At 42.1% G+C, this 24,034-nt stretch overlaps 2 protein-coding genes across 5 annotated transcripts in view; one reads left to right on the top strand and one right to left on the bottom strand.

The window, feature by feature from the left end:
• Positions 1-24,034, top strand: part of LOC143344829 (neuferricin) — a 258,037-nt gene that overhangs the window by 106,971 nt on the left and 127,032 nt on the right. The gene's annotated exons all lie outside the window — the stretch shown is intronic.
• The window catches only part of LOC143344812 (telomerase-binding protein EST1A), a 139,147-nt gene continuing 117,340 nt past the window's right edge, over positions 2,228-24,034 (bottom strand). For all 4 annotated transcript variants that reach the window (XM_076771256.1, XM_076771258.1, XM_076771257.1 and 1 more), the window contains 4 exons: positions 22,222-22,384; positions 11,300-11,520; positions 10,012-10,096; positions 2,228-9,207 (listed from right to left, as the gene is read on the bottom strand). In XM_076771256.1, the coding sequence (XP_076627371.1) occupies positions 9,071-9,207; positions 10,012-10,096; positions 11,300-11,520; positions 22,222-22,384 (606 nt within the window). In that variant the 3' untranslated portion in view covers positions 2,228-9,070. The remainder of the gene's footprint in view (positions 9,208-10,011; positions 10,097-11,299; positions 11,521-22,221; positions 22,385-24,034) is intronic.

The raw sequence follows: 24,034 nt of genomic DNA, 5'->3' as shown, positions 1-24,034 counted from the left end.
TTACAGATTGTCAGAAATACCTGCAGTGGTCAGCAGCGTTCAGCAGAGGCCAGGAAAGCTCAGCAGAGACTAGCACACGCTGGCAGAGATCAGCAAAGACCAACGGAGGCAAGCAGAAGTCAGTAGTAATAGTTATACGTTGTCAGAAAAATAAGCGGTGGTCAGCAGAGGCTGGGAGAGACTGGGAGAGGCTGGCAGTATCCAGTCGTTATCGTTATATGTTGTCAGAAGTATCCGGAGTGGTCAGTAGCGGTTAACAGATGCCAGTGGAGGCCAGCAGAGACAAGCAGAGGTCTGTAGAGACATGTAAAAACCAGCAGAAGCTTAGTTAGTTATCTCAAGACATATTCAGGAAAACAGTGATCCCTCGTTAATGTTCACGTCGCAACCGTTATCGAGGGAGGTACTGTGCTAATTGTTATTTCTACTTATTATGTCTTGATCACGTTACAGAGAAAAGTGAAGAACACTTTTGAGAACGAGCGTTACTATCATAAAGTGTGATAAGAGATGATAATAAAGTGGAACTGCAGAATTATAAATCCTGGAATTAGGAATGAAGAACAATGGTGATATCGAAAGTTGGTGTAATATTTTACAATCTTTGCGGACGTGTATGTAGGAAGTTTTACATGTACGACAATAAAGAAACAGTTGACACGTGGTTCTATAAATTTTACATGGTCTCTCCGCGAGAGCTAAAAAATGTATATAAGTTTTTGGGACGTTGTTTTTTGAATGGTCACCTACTGGTCCACTTACCTTCTTCTTCGCCAGTTTTTCAAGTTACTGTCGCTAGAGCGTGGCGTTGATGACTTCTGAGAAATGCAAGTAAGATGGAAGGAATTACCCACCGTTCTTGGAGCACATAATATCGAAGCGTCTGAAACAGGCCACCTAGATTACTTCCCTATTTTTAATTCCATAGAAAAAGAATGTTAAACCAATCTTACTAGATTCTAAACTAAATCTCATGGGTGCAGAAAATGTTTTTCTACCTAAAGTGATTATTAATTTTAATAAGATTTCTGATATTCAATCAAGAATCCGAGAAGAAAAGTCAGTGGGTGTAAATCTAGTCAGCCTGAACGAAACGCCAATTTTTGTGGGACTAACCAATGAATGTATTCAAGTCACGGTTATGCTCCAGGAACTCTCGATAAGAGTTTCCACGCAAATGCCATCACAAATCATTAATCTTACAGTTTTTTATTTATTTTTAAAGTTTCGATCGATACCTCCGACGATCGTTGACATTCTTAGACCGCAAACTATACGTCCGCGAAAATTACACCACCTGTTGATACTGTTAATCCCGTAATTGGCGTGCCTTGTCCACTGGTGAACGACGTTGATCCTGAATGGACGAGTTCTGTCCGTAAACTAGGAATGCAGCAATATCTGAACAATGTTGTAGCGTAATAAATCATGCGCGAACGAGGTGGACTGAATCATTCGAGCCCGCTAGCGAGCTGCATAGCGGTATAACGATACAACGTGCAAGAATCGCGTTTCTTTTGGAGAAAAAAAGATTGTGAAATTTCAGTAGTCCGGAATGCAACCCATTCGACGCGTAAAGACGTAACTGTTCATGCGTTTATTAATATCGTAACGCGGTAAACGTCCCAGCGAGCTTCGATTTCCGAATAAAATGACCGCGTAATTTTCTGAAACGTTATACGTATAATTTGCATATAATGACGCGAATAAAGGACGCGTAATTTCAGCGATCCGGAATGCCGTTTCTCCGATAATCGTCTGTCCATTAATATTACAAAATGGTAATTACTGTAATTTGTCAAATGTTGCAATACGTGTTTCGAAAATAACACGCGATTAAACGCGATTATCTAAACGAAGCTCGAGCAATGTTTTATTAGATATCGTTTGACTGATTTACCATGGAATATATGTATAATTAGTAAAATTTACAGATGAAGTTACTCAGAAGTACAATTTGCCTAGCTCTGAGAAATAAAATAATTCAGAGTCTGTGCAGCAACGTTAATTTTCACAAAAGATGACAAAAATATATAAACGATCACTTAGTGACGAATGGATCTTAGAAACGAGATTGCAAATTGGACTCTCTTTCGTTGTATTTCCAACCCTGATAACTGCAACAGATTCATCCCCTCGCAATTACCAAAATTCCGGCGGCGTTAATAAAAATACGTAAAATTACAGAACAGGGGGGGAAAAGAAATGCAAGACACGTGGATTCAACAGCGATTCCGTCAACGTCACGTTTTTATTGAATAATCAAAGTGGTAACACTATAGTAGCGACATTCCTCGTAAGTGTAATAAATGATTAGCCTAGAAATTCTACCGCTGCGTCGTCGTCGTCGTCAGCATGATCGCGTATCATCATCACCACCGTAATTATCGTAATTTTTTATTTTTTTTTAACACATGGTCGCTGAAACTTTCATTCAAAGACGAAATTACAAACGAACGGTTCCCTCCGTTAGTTACATAATTATTCTATACGCATATAATTGGTATTGCGAGAATTCTTGAATAAAATCGGTGACGAGTGTGTGTTCGTATTTATATAATCTATATTTATATGCATTTATAGGTACACTTACGGTGTATGTTTGTCCCGGTGAACGACGACCAGAGGAGGTCGTAGCCCGCTCCGTGAACGTATAAATCGCGCCCTAAAAATCGCGACGTCGACGTTCCACGAATCTGCCCGTCGACGTCCTTAAACCTACGTCATTTGTCTATCTATCGTCAGGCGGTTCTTCATTTTTCCCCGTTTATTTGTTTTTTGTTTTCTTCATTTATGGCCAGCGTAAAATCAATCGAACGGAAGCTTCTTAACCCTCCAGAACCCGATCGACGACCATTTCGTCCCTCAACAAAGTCTCGGATCTTAAAACGATTTACTAATATATTCTGCTAAATCGATGTTTCGGTGATGTCCAAACCATATACGCGATTCTTCTCGCGGGTTATTTAGGATTAACAAGCTCCTTTCTAAAAATATTCCGTCCGCGACCGGACCCCGTGGCAATGAGTTTCGCGAAAATTTCTACGACGGTTCGCAACAAAAACCGAGAATTCCTCCGTTTAAAACGTTCGATAAAAACGGGTCCATCGATCTTCGTCTACGCGTAGAAGAAAGCAGTAAATTCCTTCGAGATACGAACCGAATCTCCTGGAATCGAACGAAAATGGATGGATGACGGTAAACGTCGCGATCTCGCGCCGCGTTATTGCACTGCTGAAGACTATTTGCTAGTAGAGACCAACGTGACACAGTGTTTCGTGCATGGATGTGCAAAATTCGAGCGCTAAATTATTGCCTAGCGGCCCTCGATCGCGATCGTTTCCGTCGAATGCCCAACGCGACCGATTCTAGCTGGCTCCTCTCCCATTCTCTCCCATTCTCTCCCGCTCTCTCGTGCGCGCGATCGATTCAGAACTTACGCCCCGTTGCCTGCTGTGTTCGCCGCTATCTCTAACAAGCCTACGGAGACGCACTTACAAGTTAGCGAAAACAATGACAGTGTACGTTCGACGGCGTCACCGGCGGTTCAGGACTCAACGACGACCCGAGAGGATTTTTTTTCATCGCTGAAACTCGACCATGTAGCGATGGGTGCAAAGGAAATCGGCCCTGGGACCCATCTTTCGTTATTCGCGCTATACATTAGATGAACTGCACTCCCAAGCTGACGAGTCAACAATTTCTTAGTATTGTATCGAAACAAATTTTGAAAGAACTGTAAGAAATCTAATTATAGAAAATATTTAAATAGTTAATTATATGAAACGTCGCTTGAATTCCTCTCTCTTTTTATTCTCTTATTTTTTTTTGTAAATGTATTTTAATTTGTAACTGTACCACGACCAACGCAATTAAATCTGAATTAAACGTTTCAGAATTTGTTCGAGGTTTTTCATTTATAACCAGTGCCTCGAGTCGTTTCGATTCGCATATAAAAACGAAAAGGTCGTTGAATCCGTTCGCGCCACTTCCGCCGTTCATTCTCTTTTTTTTTTTGTCGTTTTACATTTTCCGGGAAAATTTACAGTTAAAGGAGCCTTCGAATTTGTAGCGCGCAAATGCGTGCACGTTCTCACGTGTAGCACCGTGCTAACCGTGTACTAATGTATACGTTCTCTACGTTAAAAAATAATACTAACAATAGCAATGGTGTACCAACTAATTACGTAATAAAAAATGAAAAGCACGATCAAGAAGAATTAAGTTAACCATAAGGTCTCTTCGCGCGAGCGAACGTTCTTTCGTCGCGTGATTTACTCCTTTCTCGGGCACGCTCTTTCACTCTGCCTGGCTCACGCACACTCTAACCGTGTTCTCACACATGCACCTGCATCGATTAATCGCTAGGGATCGTTAAGTAACTATATCTTTGTCGAAAAATAGGACACCTCGCGTTTTTTCGTCTCTCGGTCCCACGTTTCTCAATATTCGCTCTAGTTCTGTCGGATTCTACAGGATGGAATTTAATTCGCCAAAACAAGAGTAAAACAAAAATTTGCCCTATTAATTTTGCTTTTATACGAGAATTTGTTCTCGAGAAATTCATTAACGTTCCTAGCATATGCATGCTCTATAAACGCATCGTTTCTATTTACGCGTGTGTATAATATATTTTGAACATGATTTACACGTGATTACACAATCTAACGATAATATTTAATTATATATGTACAGGTCAACGCTATGACCCATCAAATTTTAACAATGAATTTTCTTAATTTAAAACACATTATAATCGATCATAAAATCGCAAATTGTTAGATAATAGATAATTATTTACAAACACAAACACGATACAAACAAATTTTGAACACTAAGGCATGCATACCCTGTGGACCAGAAGAATCGATTAAACATTTAACGTTACACTTTAAACTCACGTTTCCAAAAGAAGTTAATTTCGTAAATTTTCATCGTCCTATGCTGAATTACATCCCACCCTGTATACGCAAGGTGTAACGATTAAAACACCAAATCCTCGACACACTAAATTAAAAATTTCAAGGACAAGACGAATCCTCCATCCATCGATTACAACTTGGTTAGCACAAAACACTGAGACTAATTATCCGTAACGAATATTCGCGGTACAGATTCTTCGACAATTAGTTCGACGACTAATGGCCAAGCGTAGATCGACCGGCGGAGAGATCTAAAAATCAATTATGGCTAAAAAGTCGCGAGGAAACTTCGTATATAAAAATCACTCTGGATTGTTCCTCCGATCGACGCCGTGACGCATCAAAATTCAAAAGGAAAAGGAAAAACAGTTACAAAAGCTTGCATGATCTCGTCACTAGTTCGATATCGATCATTCTACTCGGAATGTTCTTGATCGTACCAAGCCTACGTTCGCTTAAACGCGTTTAATTCGACGATAAACGATTGATCTTCCGCGGTTGATCGTTTCTGGCGATTCGCATCGATCTTTATTTTAACCCTTTCTATCGTTTACAAGTGTTAAATTTCAATTTTACAGTAAAATGGCTACTTTCGTTCCCATGTACGTGCACTGGATGCAGTATTTCGCGAACGACTACAGTCGAAATAAAATGAATCGACCGCTCAAGGTCGCTGACTATCCCCACTACTTCAATCCTCATGCTTTCTTTTTTTTAAAATAGCGTCTAATATGATTTATATTAAGAGACCTTCATCGATCATTTAATTCTTTCTCGATTATAATATTTAAAAATACAGTACGAACTATTTTGTGTCCAAAGGAAATAAATTTGCACTCGAAAGTCTTTGTCACGTGACCTCGAGCGGCCATTTAATTTTCCCCAGACTGAAACCGCCCCGCGTACAACCTTTCCAAACAGTTCACAGTTCACATATTTTTCGTTTTTAAAATAATTTTACGTTTCCCAATGGACGAAAGGTTCGATGTACCCGCTCCAGAGGTTCGATCTCCCGCGACAGATTAATCTTTGATATGCACGCGATCGCGCTGAACACTCTAGGTCCTACAAAATCAACGAATACGAGTGACAACAAATCTCAGTTACCTCCTAATTTAACAACTAAGTTTAAAAAAAAAAAAAAAAAGAATTCATAAAGATCGCAGGCAACAAGAAAAAGCGCGGAGTCGGTATGATGCACACGCATAGATATCCATCGAATACGCAAGCTTGCTTCTCGTTTTGTCGTTCAGTCGATGTTCGCTCGCGATCGATCACGGTACAACGTTACGATCGACAGTCGTTTGATCGTCGAGGCGCGGTCACGCGATGCGATTGCTTCTCGCTGAATCGTTTTAATAGAGTCATTCTTGGTCAACGATTGTAATTCGTTATTTATCACGGTAACAGAGTTCACTGCGTTCGCCCTCTATAATCGACTGTGATTTCCATGACGACTGTTATCTCCTTGAACGAGCCCTGGTTTATGTAAAGTGCTTGTAACCGTAACGTCGGAAACTTTAAAGTGCAATACTGTGTGGTTATACGTGGTTTCATTCGTTTCGGTATCGTCACAGAAGATTCTAAAGGGACGGGACAGAAAACTATGAATCACAGAGGGCGAAGAAACGAAAGGGAAAACGGCAGCATCGCAGAGGAGGGGGAATCGTCGTTGGGGACGAAGGCCTTCCGAGACCCGACCTTCGACAGTGTACCAAATTTTAAAAACTCGAAGCTTCGCGAAGAGACAGTCGCGCGACGATTACAATCATTGGCCTCGGTTACACGCTAAAATTCATTTTAGTTGATCCTGTTACGTGCAAACTTGATCAAACGTAGCCAATTTTGATCGAGACGTGACGTCTACTTGGTCGACAAGATGGCGTCGATTTTACCGAACAGGTGGCGCCACCATAGCCGACGAAGTGGAATGCATTTGGTTGCCGAAAATCTGCCGATTTCGTCGAAGAAACGATGTCAATTTAGTGGACAAAACGACGTCCGTTTGTTTGAACGGTTGGCGCCGCCTTAGCTGACAAAATGGAATGAATTTTAGTCAACAAAATGGTGGCAGTTTGGTCGACGAATTCGCGGTACTTCGATCGACAAAATGGAGTCGATTTAACAAATAAAACGACGCCCATTTGTGGCGATTCGATCGACAAAATGGCACTGATTTTGTCAACAAAATGGTGGCAAGTTAAATGGCGTAAGAATGGCGGTATCTTGGCCGACCAAGTGACGCTGAATCTGAACAAAATGGCGTCGACTTCGCCAACAAAAAGGAACTGTCTCTCGCGGTAGATACGAGCGAAATAGCGGTGTCGTTCGATCTCTCGTGTCTCACGCGTGCAGGTGTATCAATTAAAAATTCACATGGTCGCAGTATGCTCGACAAGAACACGCGTGCAGCCGCTGGAAAACGACGAGGATTCGGGACCTCGTACGGTATGGCTCTTAAAACTTTAGACGCGTTACTCGGAACGCGAACGCGCGTAGGAGCGTTTAAAATGCTGCCCGGTGGTTCGTGCTCGTTTAAAATGGTCGCTCTTTGTGCTGTAAAAAATGTATCCTCCTTACTACGCACCAATACCAAACGCGTAAATCGCCATAAAAAGAAATTAAAATGATTCTTGTAACGGCTCACGAATCGGAGACGCGTCGGTGTCAGATTCAATCTGTCGAAGAAGCTGATACGATGTCCATTGCAATTATAAATGGTTAATTAATTTCATTTTCCAGCTTAATTTATTTTTAGGCTTCTACATGTATTCGAATCGAAATAATAAATCTGAACATTTACGATTTATGATTTTTTATTTCTCAATTGCAAACGACACCGTGCCAATCACCTGTCGCTGCGTCGTTCCAAACACAAGGTACGTACTTTAAAATTACAAAATTCAATGAAACGCACCGTTTCGCCTGCGATCCATGAGATGTCACAAAATTTCTATAAAAAGGAAAACCTCTACGTAAAATGAACGCGTCGCGAGTACGAAAAAATCATAGAATTATTAAAAGAAAAAGAAAAGAAAACAGACCAGAGAAAAACGCTTTGAAAAGCTCGATGAAGGACGCTCGCTCCTCGCGAGGGTTGTTTGTTCCGTAAAAAAGAAAAGAAACGAATAAAATACCGGGGTGAAAGAAAGAAAAGTCAATTCCAGAACCATTCGGTACGAGGCTCGCTAAGGACGGCATAAAAAAGAGAACAAAACGAAAGAGGCAAACAACACGCGGATGTACGCGGATTCCGAGCGCATCCTCCAACGACCGCATACGGCGTATACAATATTCAAAAGTGCGTATAAATATATACATGTAGAGATATATATATATGTATGTATATATATGTATATGTATATGTGTATAGATTGTTATACAAACATGATAAAAGGAAGGTACACAAAAAAAGCCGGCCGCGGGGCGGTCGTCATCGATAAAAAATCAACCAAAAAATATTCGTACGTGTAAAAATACCGACGCTTCTTCTAAATTCTCTTTCTCACACTCTCTCTTTCTCTCTCTCTCTCTTTCTCTCTCTTTCAATTCTCTTCAGTCAATCACCGTTTTCCCGTTTCGCCTTCGACGAACGAAAAAGACTCTCTCGCGCCATCTTCTTCGTCGAGGGTCTACCGGTCGCCATTGCTACATCCCAGCGCGAGAAATGCTTCCCGATGTTAGCTAATCCTGTCTATGCTCGCGATCTACCTTCTCCGTCGACGCGTATCGCCTCTCTCCATTCCGTGCGGATCTAATTTACCTTAATTTCTCGACCCCTAAGTAACTTCGTCGCGACGAAAACGCGACTGTTCTCGTCGTCCTCTACGCGCGTCCGCGAAAGAGGCAACCCCGACAATCAGGACGAACTTACGTGAACGGATGATGGGTCCGTAGCACGCGTGTGACGGCTGGTCTGCCACGATATGTGTGTGTATGTGTGGTAGGGGGAAGTGGGGTGTGCACGATGAACATCCACCGACGAGACATCCCTCTTTGCTCGTCCACGCTTTCCTTTAACACCTTCTCGCTTGGGGCTGTTTGCTGCACGGGTGTCGTCGCTGTTGCTGCTGCTTGTCAATGTTTACTCGGCGGGGGTAACGGGAGATTTTTCGTTAGCGGGTGTGTGATTTGGTCGAGGAAGCGTCTCAGCCGAGGCCAGCCCACTGCATGAAATCGGGCACCTCTCTGACGGGCACGTCCCTCGCCAGGGCCTTCACCCTCAGGTTCCGGTCCTCCGTCAACAGAACCACTTCCCTTCTGAGGCGTCTTGGCTGGCCCTCTTCTGTCCGGACAGAAACCAACGAATAGTTTCACCCCCATCGTACGTGCAACTATTCTGTTCGTAAGCATTTTGGGAAGGGTCGTTGCAAACTCGACCAGTCATCGATAACCGAGACTAAAATCCTTGCAGACAATTAACTTGCGAGCTAAGATGGGTCGACAAGTATTCTCGAGCACTCGGGCACGATATCGAAGCTAAACTCCTGTTTGCTTAGACAGGTTGCTTTATAAAAATTACGTGTACTCTACGGACCGTAGAAGAAGCAATTTTAGTTTTGACAGTAATCAACGATATTCGATTTAATTTAGAATACTCCAGTTTTGAGAACTCTTACCGTTTTCAATGTATTTACTATTTTTCTACATGATACAATTTTTTCGTCGGGCTGAAGACGATTCGAACAAGGGTGGGAATTTTACTTTGCATCGATGCACTTCGAACAACTAATTAATTTAATAAATTATCGTTGCTTTGCTAAAGAAAAAAGATATACAATTTCCCGAAACGTGTACGAGTACGATGAGTAGCGTTTAAGTAAAAAATTATAGAAAAATATCAGATAATATCCACGCGGTCGTGAAGTGTTGAATAATTTAGTAGAACGTCGTACGATAAATTCCGCGAGGTCGATAAGGACCAATAAAAGCAGATTCGAACGCGGTGCATACTGCTACCCCGATAACGGTTAATCCCCGCGTAAACGAAAATTACAATCGACCCGGTATTAATCACTATCAAAGCCGCAGGAACGTTCGAAACGTGTTCGGAGTACACCGCGGTGAAATATAAGGCTCGTGTACGTACTTGCATTCAGTTGATCTTTGTTACCCGCTTTGCAGAGGCTCAAGCACGTAGCCAGTATTCTGTCATCGTTTCTTGTCAGCCCGTCCTGCAACAGAGTCGCCGGTTTATCATTTGCGAAACGACACGCGTCAACCGCGCGCGAATCCTAATGGTTTCTGGCCGGGAAATCGTGACTTTCGAAATTTCGAAAAGCTATTTTCCTCACAGAGGCAATTACATCCAAGATAAAAACTGCATTTAATATAAAACTCGAAATACGCGTGTTCGTGACTTTCCTATAATTCCTACAAATTTGTTAAGATCCAGTTTTAAATATTTTATCGAAACACATTTCGAAAGGGGTGTTTTAAAGACACGAGTAGGGGTCCCCGATGTCGATCGATCTGAATATAGCACCTTGGAAAGCCGGTAAAGTACAGTTTCGCGCGACTTTCGAAGTGGAGCAAAGGGAGAAAGAAAATCAAGGATGCGAGAACGAACGAAAAGGCGACAAGGAAAAGGAAGAAGGAGTCCGGAGGGTGGCGAGGCGTGGAGAATAAAATCTAACGAGCTCGCAGCGCGCGTTATCTATCGTTTGACAGATCAAGGTTCCTGTTACGACCGTATCCTACCCATGTATCCTGCATGTAACCAACGAGATAAGCGGGAGGCCGAGATGCGTGCTGCGCCAGAAGTTACCACGCCGCGAGAAGAGTTTATCTGTACACCACGTGGGGGTTCTCGAGTACTCGACCCCTTATCATAACATTCGCGCTTCAATGAGCACTGGTCAATCCCTGTTTGCGTCTTTAGACTCCCCTCGAACCTGCTCTAATCCTTTCTCCACCTTAATCTTCCTCCTTTCCCATCGCTGGGTCTCTCAACTGTCGCCATGACGCTTACAGAATTTGGCAAAAGCATAATTCACTCGTTGACACGTACACTGGGGCATAGTTATGTAAACTAAGATTCGTTTCTCATAAATTTCATCCAAATTTATTTTCCTTGGCGTCTCAATTTCAGAATTAATTTTTTTCCTAGCTCATTACATAAGGGTGGCGGTCAAAGTGAGGTTTGCTGTACAAATAACGAGACTGGATCTTCGCGTAAATCTTAATTTTCCTTCATCATGCACAGGTTAAGAACTAAATAGTAATGAGACTGGATGAGATTTTCAGAGGATCCATGGACAATTTTTCTTGGTTATTTCTGGTATTTTAAAGTTCTAGTTGGTACGTCGAGTATGGACGTTTTATAACGAGTCGAAAGTTAAAGTAAGGATTGTTTGCCAGTGTATTCGAGGTCTCACCTTCTCGACATCTTCCTCCATCGTAAATGTGCTAGATGTAAGAACAGTTCCTCTCGTGGTTAAGCATCTGATCGCCGGGTTCCTGCTTCTGGCGAACGCCAGAGCCGCCTTTGCGCTTTCTGCTACACGGGCCACGTGCTCTGGGTCCAAAGCCGCCCTCGAAGCTGGGGGACAGTCCCTGGAATCGGCGCCCCTGGTCAGACCCTCGAGCTCGTTCAGAACTGGAAACAAAAATTCGAACGTTCTATGAAGAAAACGTTACCTTCTCAAAATTCCGTCGAAACGTGCCCCAATAAATATTATCAAGATTTTAATTTAAATTTCAAATAAATCATTATTCTATAAACCGTGAAACCACCGAGTTCCCCCCTCCAACGATTTGTTTTTTCCCTCCCGGGAAAGGCTGCAATCTCGGCGCGAACTCGTTCCTGGAGCAATCGAGGAAAGGACATCTCGACTCGGGTGAAAAAGTTTTTTCATCGACGTGGCGGTTTCGCGACAAAAAAGGCGTTAACGCGGAATTTTAACGAAGGAGCCCTAATAGTGTTTACGCAAACTTTGCCGGCCAACGCCAGCACGAATGCGCCGCTAACGAACTTTCCTCAGACTCGTTTATGCGAAACTTGGCCCGAGACGATGAAAAATTCAGTTCGTGAAAAAATTATGCAAATATTGTGCCACGAGCTGAGCACCTTTAGCGAGCAAATTGTATCAAATAATTATTTGTCGTTAAATTAGCGAGCGAAACTGATCCCAATTTGCAGAATTCTCTAAAAATTTGTAACATCGTGAATAGATTCTTCTCCACGATGTAACAGAGACACGTTTATGCTGTAAATAGTATTATCTCGCAGCATTTACTCCTTTGTCGAACTGCAAGTAATTCGAATCGTTATTGCTCCGCGATAGTGGCCATTTTTCTCTCAGAATTTCCAGAAAAAAAGCACTTTGCTCGCTTCAGCAGGATTCCGTTTCGAACGGTGGATCTATAAATCCTTGGAGGATTTGACGACTCCCTCCACGAGGAGGAGAGCAGAGAATTATATATGAGTCCGGGACCGTGCAATTTCGGTCGTTCTAAATGGAGAAAGGAACAAATGCCCCAAAGACTTCTGCAGGAAGTGAAAAGTCAATAAGTAACGAACGAGGAATTTCTGTGCTCGATCGAGAAAGCCCCCGATTCCATTGGAAGATATTTTTCCCGAATATTTCGGTCACTCGGCCCGATGAAACATTCATCGACGAACAACCGAGCTCGTTTCAATTGGGAATCATGCATCATTTTTTAACAGAGGTAACACGAATCGAGAAAATAGAACGCATACGGTTTACGAAGTAAAATAGATGGGGATCGGGAATAAATAACGAAAACAAGAAAAGAATATTCAATATCAAACTTTCCATTCTGTGGATTACTCAACTACTCAATTTTTCAAACGTGCAGTTATTTTAGACTTTTTATTTTCGAAAAAAATCCTGCAAGAACAATCTACTATGCTACAGAAAGATCAAATGAATTTTAGCAAATTTATAAGATGCCATTTTCTGCGCTGAATGTACATACTATATTCGAAGAGAATTTAAATTGCTTCTTGATGAATCGAGTGAATTTACCGTTCGAGGAATGTTCTTTTACCGGATATTTCTGTTCAATTTATTATTCGTCCACTGCCCGAAACCCTTAAGTTTTTAATTTCTGGAACGAGTATGTTTTATACCTCGACGTCGCGCGACATTTAATAATAATCGAAACGCGGAGAGTCGCACGACGCACAGAGAAACAATTTCGGAGTGTTTCTGACAAGCGGTAATTGGACTGTCGACAGTGGTACGTGACAGAATTCCACGCATTTCTCCGGCCTGTTCGCAGTCGGATTTTAAATAATTCGAACGTTTCTATTCGACATTCGCAAATTTTATTACGGGATCCGCGATGCCATATTCCGACTTCAAACGCGTTTGCTGCAATCTAACGTGCTTCCCTTTCAAAACGGCGCTTTCAACGCCGAATATGCTACCGTTTCGACGGAAAATTCCCTCTCGCCTCGTTCTATTGTTCGTTCGTACGAAAACCTAAATTAATTTCGCCAATTCGAAGCGGATTTGCCGTTTCGTTATTCAAACGAGCTCGTTTAAAACGTAGATCGAATTAATTTGAAACGCAACGATATCGAATTCTCTGTAAAATGGACCACTATAGGTGTCCATCGAACAAAATATCTAATTACACTGTTTCCTATTTTTGCAAAGAAATAAAGGGAATGAAATTATTTCAATGTTCATCAGGCATTACACTGACTCGCTAATTAATGTAAATATAGGTTATTGCATTGGAAAAATACTAAATATCGTTCCCCACGACTGTTCACTGTGCTCGAGTATCGCTGATATACAACGACGATTCTTAAAACGAACGTTAACGTCGTAATCTCTCAGTTGATACAGAAATGTTCAATCTAAGAATCAAAAAAATTTCGAACCATCGTTTCGTTCGTAATAATACTGCATGTCTCGTTTGTTTTTCGCGAAGGAACGAAGGGAAACGCGCAAAAAAGGAAACCGAAAAGCCACGCGAATTTCTTGCAAAATATTTCCCAGTCATCCCTTGGTACATCGGCGCGTTGCCAGACGCACGTTCGAGCGTCGTTTCTCTTTTGTCTCCGGGCGTTCCTCGGTCCCGTGTTCCTTTTGTCATCCGTGGCACCGAAAAACGAAAGTGCGCGTTCATGCAAAATCGACTGGCGCTGCCCTTTGACCCCGACCGGCCAGCCACGGTCCGTCTGGCCCCGACAACGGGCTACGTTCACAGTTAGGTTCTCACGGCTCATACATGAATGCATGCATACGGTCTGAAACGGTGGGCGATTGGCCCCGACGACTACGCCGCCGTTGTCCAAGCACGATCGGTACGTGGGCGATGCCCATGGTGGTCACCAACCGACGGAGAATGGGTCTCCCGAGTCCGTGCTGCCTCCTTTGAGCTCGCCTGCCATCAACGTCACTCGACACCGACACCCCGTTTCCCTCGATACAACCTCCGCAGCACGCGTTACCTTGCTCGCATTTACACGGGACACACACGATCAATTTACAACAAAATGTCTTCATCGAGCACCGACCGTTATCGTACGACAATATATTTCACTTGGAGATTGTTCGATAGGTACAAGTAACTTTATATAATTTAAACGTACACTTGTGTTATTTTAATTTGACTCCAAGAAGTACGAAATGAGTACCCACCAACTACAAGATAACAATGCTAAATATTATATAAATTAAATGCACACTTGTGTGGTTTAAATTCGACTCCAACGATCAATAGTATTTGAACCTCTTTAATCCAATTCTCAAATGACCGTAACTCCAATAACAGTGAACGTATTTCACTGAAATTTATTCGTGAAGTAGAGCTCATGGATACCTATAAAAATGTACTGAACAACATTTCCGTACAGCGTGAAACAAGTTTATTAAAAATGGAAAACGAATTTTTAAGAAACATCGACAGGGGGTAGGTGTCCAAATTTTTCGTCGAAAAAAAAAATTTCAAATCGTTCTGAAATAATTACTTTAGCTAGTGGGGTTAATTACGATCATTTTTGGTGGACACACATACCCCCTAAATCCTATGCACTTTCGAGAAAAAAATTCCTTACCGAAAATCTAATGTCTGACCAGGAATATTCTACTTAAATTTCATGCGTATCTTTAAAGCATCGTAACTCCTGAACGGATTGGACGATTTTAATGTTTCAGAAAGCAAACAACGCGCAGTTTGGTGAAGAATATTTACAAATTCTAATGTTGTAAAAATTGTTGCTCAACTCCCTAAAGTGAGAAAAACTTCCATAAAAAATTTCCCGGCGTTGTCGCAGGCCCAAGTATGCCGGATAATCGGAATTTTACCGTATTAAGGGTATCCCGTGCAATGGACGATAAAGAATTTAATTTCCTTCGAGATTCAAGACGTATCTCCGCCCCGATTATTCCCCCTTTTTGCATTTTCTACCTTCGAGACGAAGCCACGGTATCCCCGGAGGAAGTCTGAAACAATTATTCCACGGCCATCGAGTTTCAACCACCGGGGATCGGGCCCTCGACGCGAACATTCCGCGACACTGTAAACGAGACTCCGGCCGTAGCAAACTTTCCCCCCGTTCAGATAAATTAACCCACTGTCAGGCCGGGCTGGGGGGTGGAAAGGAAACCGAATACGCGTTTCGCGGGGGATGAAAGCAGCCCTTCCGACTTTCTCGAATAAATTGTAGCCGGGTGACGCTCGACCGCCAAAAGTTCCCCGAAGAATCTCTCTCGCTGGCAGACATGTTTTTCTGTCTCGAACCGACTGCCTACGCGTACATGTTTTTTTTTCACCCCCCGTTTCCTCCGCTCTCCCACCCCCGCACGATGGTTCGGAGCCATCGCTGAAATCCGATAATCGACTCGCGTACACGCGAACCTCGAGGTCCAGGAATATCGGAACACACTCGGGTTCCATGCCAAACACCCGCCCCCGAACCTCGCTCGAGAGAGGCACTTTCAATTGGAGATTCAACGACATTTGGTATGCATTAGTCCACCCCGGAACCCACCCCCTCGTAAACATAGGCGCAGAATCCGATACGGATTTGCGACGTTTTGCTCGACCTACGGCTGCGTTCGATTCCCAGCGACCATACAACGAAAGACGGGAATTACTTTCTTGCGAAACGTACTACACGTTGATTGGTATACTCTTCCCGCGTGCCACGGTATGGAACAAACCAACCCCTATTATTTGCTTCTGCATTTTAATCGAACGTCGACTCTTAAAAACATGCTCGACTCCCGATTAAACTCGTGATAATACTTATTTGCTTCTATCAAACAAAATTCTGTAATGTATCATTTAAAATATAAATAGAACACACGACTTGTATAATTTATTTCTGTAGTTTAATCTAACATTAACTAATTCTGACTAATACAAGCAAAATTTTTACGTGTATATTATTGAAAATATAACAAAATAAATGTACAAATTATTTTATCTAACTCTTTAAACTGCATTTAATTGCTTACTTTAATAAAAGTATGACAAAGTGGCCCCAGACACACCTAGTAATTAATTACGACAACGTTTGCCTATTAGTCGAATAATTCTCGTATTCTAAATGGTAATCGAAAGGTAGGAGGATGTGGGAGAATTTTTTATTTGTTCCGTACTTTATTACTAACCTTGTTACGTCTCTGAATACCTAACACAGCAATCGTTCAAAAACGGAATATCCACTTCTGTATTCAAAGTGATCCTCGAAGTAAACCGCCCAAGATATTCTCCCTCCTTTCATCGCGATTCCCTTCGACCGTTCCCTCACGTTCCCATATTTACATTTTATCCCTATTTACCTGTTTCCTACTAGCAGCAATCGACGGAAAATCGACGATCGAAGATAAATGGGCACCGCACGATCGAATACCTGGTGTAAAGTACAACCTTGCTCGATTGCCTGTTCGGAATCGCCAATCGCGGACCAATTCTTTGGAGTTAAGGGGGGAAAAACCATGATGCAGGATCGAATAAATCGAAAGCTTCCTTTCACGTGTTTAAAAAATCTAAACGCTTAATACTACGTCCAAAGATCCTTGAAGTTCTATTTTGAAATTACAAAAAGCTATAGAAAATTGTGTAACCATACTACGACGCAATAAATCATTCCCGATAAAGAAATTTCTATAATATTACTAGGCGAAACATAAATGTTTGGACAAAGTTTGGAATTTACATGTTTAATAATTAACGCAAGAAAAATCACCCAAGAATCGCCACGTATTTTTATCGAACCCCGCCATGTTGATTTCGTTAGAATGAAATTTTTCATTCGATGTAAAATGTGGAATCCAGTGAATCGAGTGTTAAATAATTGAACGGGCACGGAAAAGGTGGAAATCCAGAGGCAAAGGGGACCCGAAGATGCATTTCTAAGTGGATAGCGAGCGAGTAATTCGCTTGTAAATCGATTCGTCGATTATTCCGCGCGCACAGTCCCTCGGATGCCATTTAACACGGAATAGCAAATTTCATCGAGTTCAAGCACGCGTTCCGACCAAAATTCGCGCACACCGTGCGTATGGTAAGCAGATAGAGGATTTATAGTGCGCGCGAAGGAATGCTGATACGAATGCATGTTTCCGCGATAGAGAACAACGATCCCATTTCCAAACGAGACCAGCAACGCGATAGCCTTTGTGCTCGTAAACTCGGGGACGCTTATTTTCCGTGATACCCGGAGGAAAAGGAAAGACGAGCTTTGCTTTCACAATATACGTACACAGGGTGAACCACCTCAAATAAAATGCGATAAAACCCTCCTTCGAATACTTTACGTAAGATACTTTGGTCCAAAGAAATCATAAATATGAGAAACGTAGTCTCTTGTCAGAGAATTATTAATCTCTTCTCTACTGAAGTTTAACAAATTTTTTAATTCGTTTGTGAACCCTTCGTCGATTCTAATTTACAAAATAATTTACAAATTGAAATTAGCCTGCGAATAGATTTGAAATTTGTATTATTTCGTGAATAATGTTTGCCTGATTTTCGACCACGGTGCAAAGGCAATGCAGAAACGCAGTATAGTAACGTAAAAATAGCAAAGTCAGGCTCGTGTCATAAATCTAAACGCTGTCTCCTACGTTAATTGAGTTGTCATATTAGCTAATAGATTACCGACAATGGACTTTTAACGACATAACGATTGCTCCCGAGCTCCCGGATCGTTTTCAAGCCGATGCTTAACGGGGAATCGATAAATTAGACAAACCTACGCGGACATCGATCTGCTTTCACCAGTGAAATTCCGGAGGGTCGATTCTTCGTTCTCGTTCGCGGTGAACTTGACCCAGACCTTGGCCAAAGAACAGAGAGTTCTCTGTTAACTTCGAATTCCGAACAGCGTATCTGGCTAATGGCGGTGCTTCGAAATTGATTCGCCTGAATATCGATCCAATCACCGGTAATATGCAATCATGTAACAGTGATCGATGGACCTTTCCATTTCAAATGGCCTTGAACCCTCTGTCGACTTCGGACCATCTTCTCGCGAACGCTCAGTTTCTTATTTAAAGTAATATGTAATATACACAAAAATAAATATAATCGAACGAACCTTGAGAAGTCTAAAACTACCCTCCCAGCGTATCACGGATGAACTATTTTTTTACTAAACGAAAAATTATAAAGTATTTCCATCGAAGGAACGATCCATCTTTTTGAATAAGAGTTTATAATTGCATTCGAAGGCTATAGACGCGAAAGAACGGGTCGACCTGTGTTCGAATCCGTTCGAAAGCGTACGAGGCACGGGTGCGTCGAAACGAATGCAGCAGTAACGAAAGGGTTAACGGAAACTGCGCTTTATGGTCGGAACGAAGAAACGCAAGTGGACGCAGCCGTCGCTGATCAGACACTCTCGTTACGCGGCTGGAAAAATTCGCCAGGCGGAAGACGCGGCGCGATAACGCTCGAATATTTACGATTGCCGGGAGAAAGAAGGCGTGCAAGAAAACTAATAAACATCTCGAAGTATGTTCGACGTGCAAGCGGAATACATTCCGTGGTAACGCCTGTAAATCCACCGGTATCGTCGTAAAATTCCTAGCTAGCGTCAACCGCCAAAGGAAGATCGTTTATTTATCGCCAATTACATACCGGCGCGTATCGTTTGACAAGAAAAAAAAGAAAGAAGAAAAAGAAACGTTCGCTATAATGAAGACGTTTCCGCTGTCGTCGTTCGCATTTGCATCGAGGGAACATCGCGATCGATTACAACGAAGACATTATTAACGTGGGTCGTAGTGTCGCGTTTAATATTAATCAACTTTGGATCGAACACAGTGATTGCTGAAGTTGCAATTATTCGATGCCACTAAATGCACTGTAAATAAAACAATTTTCAATAAATATAACGACGAACTACCCTCGTTTGATTCGATAGAAAATGGAATTAATTTTACCAGAAACTAAGGCTCTAAGAAATTAATATTTCCTTAATAATCAACGACTGAGGAGACTGGACAACACGTGTCAAGGCGAAGATCATCCCCCAATCTGCATAATTGCCACGAGAGTTTCTAAACTGCATGTCACTATGGCCGAATCTTAGCATTGGTTTTCTGTTTTCCAAACTAGCGTATCAAACATTTCTTTTTTTATCACATACGTCACAGACTCGATTCTCAGGGACCCTTTCGACGACTCGTCGACGCCGATCGACAACAGCGGGTCGTTGGAGTCGACTGGAACACATTAACGATCGCCTCGGGCCGCAATACGAGCACGCCAATTCGACAGTTACACGCGGCTCGGTAATTGGGTAATTGCTATGCTAAAGTACGCTCGCGCGTATGGGTAATTACCATCCGCTTCGATGTTCGAGCTAACGGAATGTCGCTTCTACTGGTAAAAAGCGAAACTCTTGGCACCAGCGAACAAGCAAATTATTTTTGGAATCGACTGCGAACTTGGCGAGTCTCGTTTAATGGCGTTTGCGTACACGTTAATTATGTAACCCGTGAATACCGAGCGTTTCTTCCATCGGCAATTCTGATCGGTGCTGGAACAATTCGTACCGTTGCGTCGCGAATAGGGAGGATTTAAAAGCCGGGAGATCTGTTTGAAGATGTTTCAACGGAAAGAAAATATTCAACCCCCATTAGATGTTTGTGATATCACGACAATTTTAATTAGAATAATTCGAACAACGTCTGGTTGGTGTTTAATGGTGTTTGAAGGAAAATTTAACCACCCCTAGATATACAGATTACTTCTAATAGCAGTTTCTGAATCATTGAAGTTCGATTACTGCCTTGTTAATATAATGTGAATCGAACAATATATTAGACGCACCTAAATGTTTCATTATGAACACAATATTTGAATTGGAAAAATATTTAAATCGATACCGCTAATATTTCTTTTCTCCTTGTATAATCAATAACAGTATTGTTCTGATCATACTATATCGTACAAATATGAAGAATCTCGATCAAACAATACATCAAACATCGATGGCTTTCGATACTTAAATTACTCTGTAAATCGTCCCCATTATAAATGCATAATTTCTCATATTAATGGCTAAGAGACGTACGAAGAACTCTGTGTCAATCATGATTGATCGTTTAATACTCGCGTGCACTTTCATTTAATTATTAAATGTACGCGTCAAGTTTTATTGCGGATCGAGGCAAAAGGTCGATGCATTACGAAAATACCGACCTTGACGTTTAGCGATTTTTAGATTCGAAGAAAGGAAAGATGCGTCGATGATCGTGTACTCGACGATGACCAACGCGATGACGACGACGACGATCGTCATCGCAAGGTGAGTCGGATTTTTGCGCGTCGTTTTGACCCACGCCATGACCCGTTGATATTCTCTCGATGACACGATCGCCCTCGGGCGATACTTTTAACGACGCTCGCGTCGAGACTCTGTGGAACTCGTTGGACATTTTTCGTAAGAATCGATACACTGTTATCTTCGCTAAACGTTTAACGCTTTCCGCGGGCAATTACGTTACGGACGACCATTTTCACGACTCGCGTAATGAAATATTAACGAGTCGCGCGTACTAAGTTACGGACACGACGAATAATAAATTACTGTAAAATACGGCGGGAATTATCGTCTATTGGACCTCGAGATGAGGGGTAAATATACAGGGTGTTCGACCACCACTGGGAAAAATTTTAATAGGAGATTCCGGAGGCCAAAATAAGACGAAAATCGAGAATACCAATTTGTTGATCGAGGCTTCGTTAAAAAGTTATTAACGTTTGAAGTTTAAAGCGCGCAGCTGTTCGCAGATTGCTGTTCCACAGGCGGAACTTTAAACGTTAATAACTTTTTAACGAAGCCTCGATAAACAAATTGATATCCTTGATTTTCGTCTTATTTTTGCCTCTAGAATAAATGGAGCAACATTTAAAAAAGATATTCTTTGAAAATTCATAATTTAACGAGAATTGACGCATATTTTAGTTACGAACTGATCACTTCATCGAGCTCAGAATATAATTCGTGATCCAAGAGGTCAACGACGTCGATTCTACCGTGTAAATTAGGGGAACGTGCTTTATAATTCACCGGAGCTGGATATATCATTCCCATCGCTATATGTTCGACAATCGAATCTTTTTCCCAAGCGTGTTCCGAGTATTCGGCGAATCTTCGCGACGGAGGAGGAGGGGGAAGCAGAACGCGGAGGCGGGTTTTACGATATTCGAGTCGATCGATTCGCATCGGGCCTCCTTTTATTTTTGCCCGGCCATCGAGAGTACAGAGGTCTCCGCGCGAGAAGAGCCACGACCTCCTCCGTCGTTATTTATCGGCGATTATTTAATACGTTTTACTTTTTTCCCCCGAGCGCAACGAGGCATTATTTCGAACGGAGTTGCCCACCTCTCGCTCGGGATAATCGACGACCTTCGGTCGAAAGAAATGCCCGCCGGGACCCCGAGGGGTCAACCGGTTGTTCCGAGATGTTTCTGGCGACCGTGTAGAATTATTTAATCTCTTCCTTGTATTCCCGTGCCCCGTGCAGTCTTACGAAACCAAAACGATCCTTGGTTTCACGCGGACAATTAACCGGAACCTCGCGTAACTCCGAAGTCACGTACTTATTCATTTGTGGGACAAAAACATTGGATGACCAATCCTATTACATGACCTATTTTGGAATAAAATAATGTGTTCTTGCATCCAAAAACTAAGAAAGACTATTTGTAATTTATTCAACCCTTAAAATGGTTTCTTTTCGCGAAGTTACGATGGTCCAGAAATAGATTATCGAGAGAAGAATTAATTTGAAAGGAAAGGCGAGTAAAGAGCACGATGGAGAGTGAAATTTGTAATAGTTACGAGCGTGTCACTTACCCACAAGCGGTACCATAAGCGTATAGATCGGCTGCGCACCGGAAATCGCCTTCGTGATATTTTGCAACTGCGGCAGGTAATCGATGAAGCAATTAGTGTCTGGGACCAGTTGCCTCGGTTTCACTTCGATCTCCACTGATACCGAGGAGTTTTGCAAAATTTGCTGAAACAGACAAAGGCCACTATGAATCCACAGTTCGCTATTTTTATCACGGATTGCAAGAAAGTCCCTTATCGTCATCAGCGAATGAATAACAGCAAACGAGAAGAATGTTTCCTTTACACGACGGGCCAGTGTATCGTGATAATTTATGTCAGCTATAAATTAAAACAACGAGAGGCGACTCTATTGTCCTCCATTAAACAGGATGCTTGCCAATAATACAAATAAGTAGAGATTAATAACTCAAGTACGCGATGTAGTGAGTCACCTTCGCAAAGAAATCGCGTAAAGTACCTAGAAAGCAACACAATAGGAATTATCTACGATGAAGCATAGATTGAGAAACGACAATGACAAATATAGTCATTTGTAAACGCGTGAAAAATAAAAAGACTTTTCATCCACGTCTTACTTTGGTACTCATGAAATTGTAAACGATTTTTAAAATGCAGTCTTCGAATAAATTACCACACTTTGATCCTATACAATAAAATTTTGCCATTTCCAGTATTGGGTAACAAACTCCGAAAGTTACATTTTATCTCGGATATCCTTCGATCCTCTTACGCGTTCCACGAGCCCAAACAGATCTGGATCGTCTGTTTCGAAGAAAAGCCATCAATTTCTTTGGTCGTTCCCGCGAAGTTATACGGAACTTTTCGAGTCGTCCCTTTCCACGAATCCTCGTACGTAACGCAAGTTCCATTTGTTCGAGGATCGAGCAACGCGGGGAGGACGCAGGATGCAACGGAAGACGCATTACCCTCCAATTGAATCCCACGTATGCACACGGTGCCTCGTGAAACGGTCGCGCACACCGCGGAGAACAATGTCGAGCCGACGGCATAACGCGAATGCCAAGTAGCCATTGTTGTAACAAAGGATACGAACGTAATGAGCCCTCTAATGTTACCCTAGCTCGTGGGACGATGATCGATACGCGGCCCTGAATACCACGGTGCGTTCGGTCCACTCTGACCCAACATTAATACGGAGCCACGGATTGTCCAAACATCGTCCAACGTTGCGTTTGCATATTCGAAAACAACATGGTGTTCGTGTACGTTTGTACATGGAATTTTATTCGTTCCTCGATATCAAAATACAGTGGAAGAGACAAGAGAATTCTTAGGATAAAAAGTTCGAGATAGAGATAAAAAAATAAAATTTCAACTGTCTTTGGCTATCTAAAATACTTCGTCGATAATGGGAAAAGGATATTACTTAAAGATTCTAGAATCTTCAAGTCTTGCACGAGCAAATTTATACAATTTTTCTCTACTCTCCGATACACTGTCGAACATCGTAAAATGGAAATATTTTCCTTTACAGAAATTTGCATATCAATGGTACGAATTGCAAAGTGTTTTTTTAAAAATTGTATCTTCCACTCAGCGAAATCGCATCGAACATTAACCACATTTCCATTACAATGAATTCTCGCGTACTTCCACGTAAATCAATCTGTCGGTAGTAATTAGTGTCGTCGCGTTCGCGATGGATCACGATCTATCGGACGAGAGGATTCTCGAGAGGTCCGCGATAATTAAAATCGCTACGACTTCTCACTTATGTCTCCCGTTTATTTTACGCGTCGAGGACGAGAGAAAACGAACCGTGGGCCTGTGGCCCCGATGATTCAATACGAAT

Source organism: Colletes latitarsis, chromosome 8 (assembly GCF_051014445.1).
Source record: "Colletes latitarsis isolate SP2378_abdomen chromosome 8, iyColLati1, whole genome shotgun sequence".
Taxonomy (NCBI): domain Eukaryota; kingdom Metazoa; phylum Arthropoda; class Insecta; order Hymenoptera; family Colletidae; genus Colletes; species Colletes latitarsis.
The sequence above is the reverse complement of the archived record's forward strand: the minus strand, read 5'-3'. Positions and strand labels throughout refer to the sequence as shown.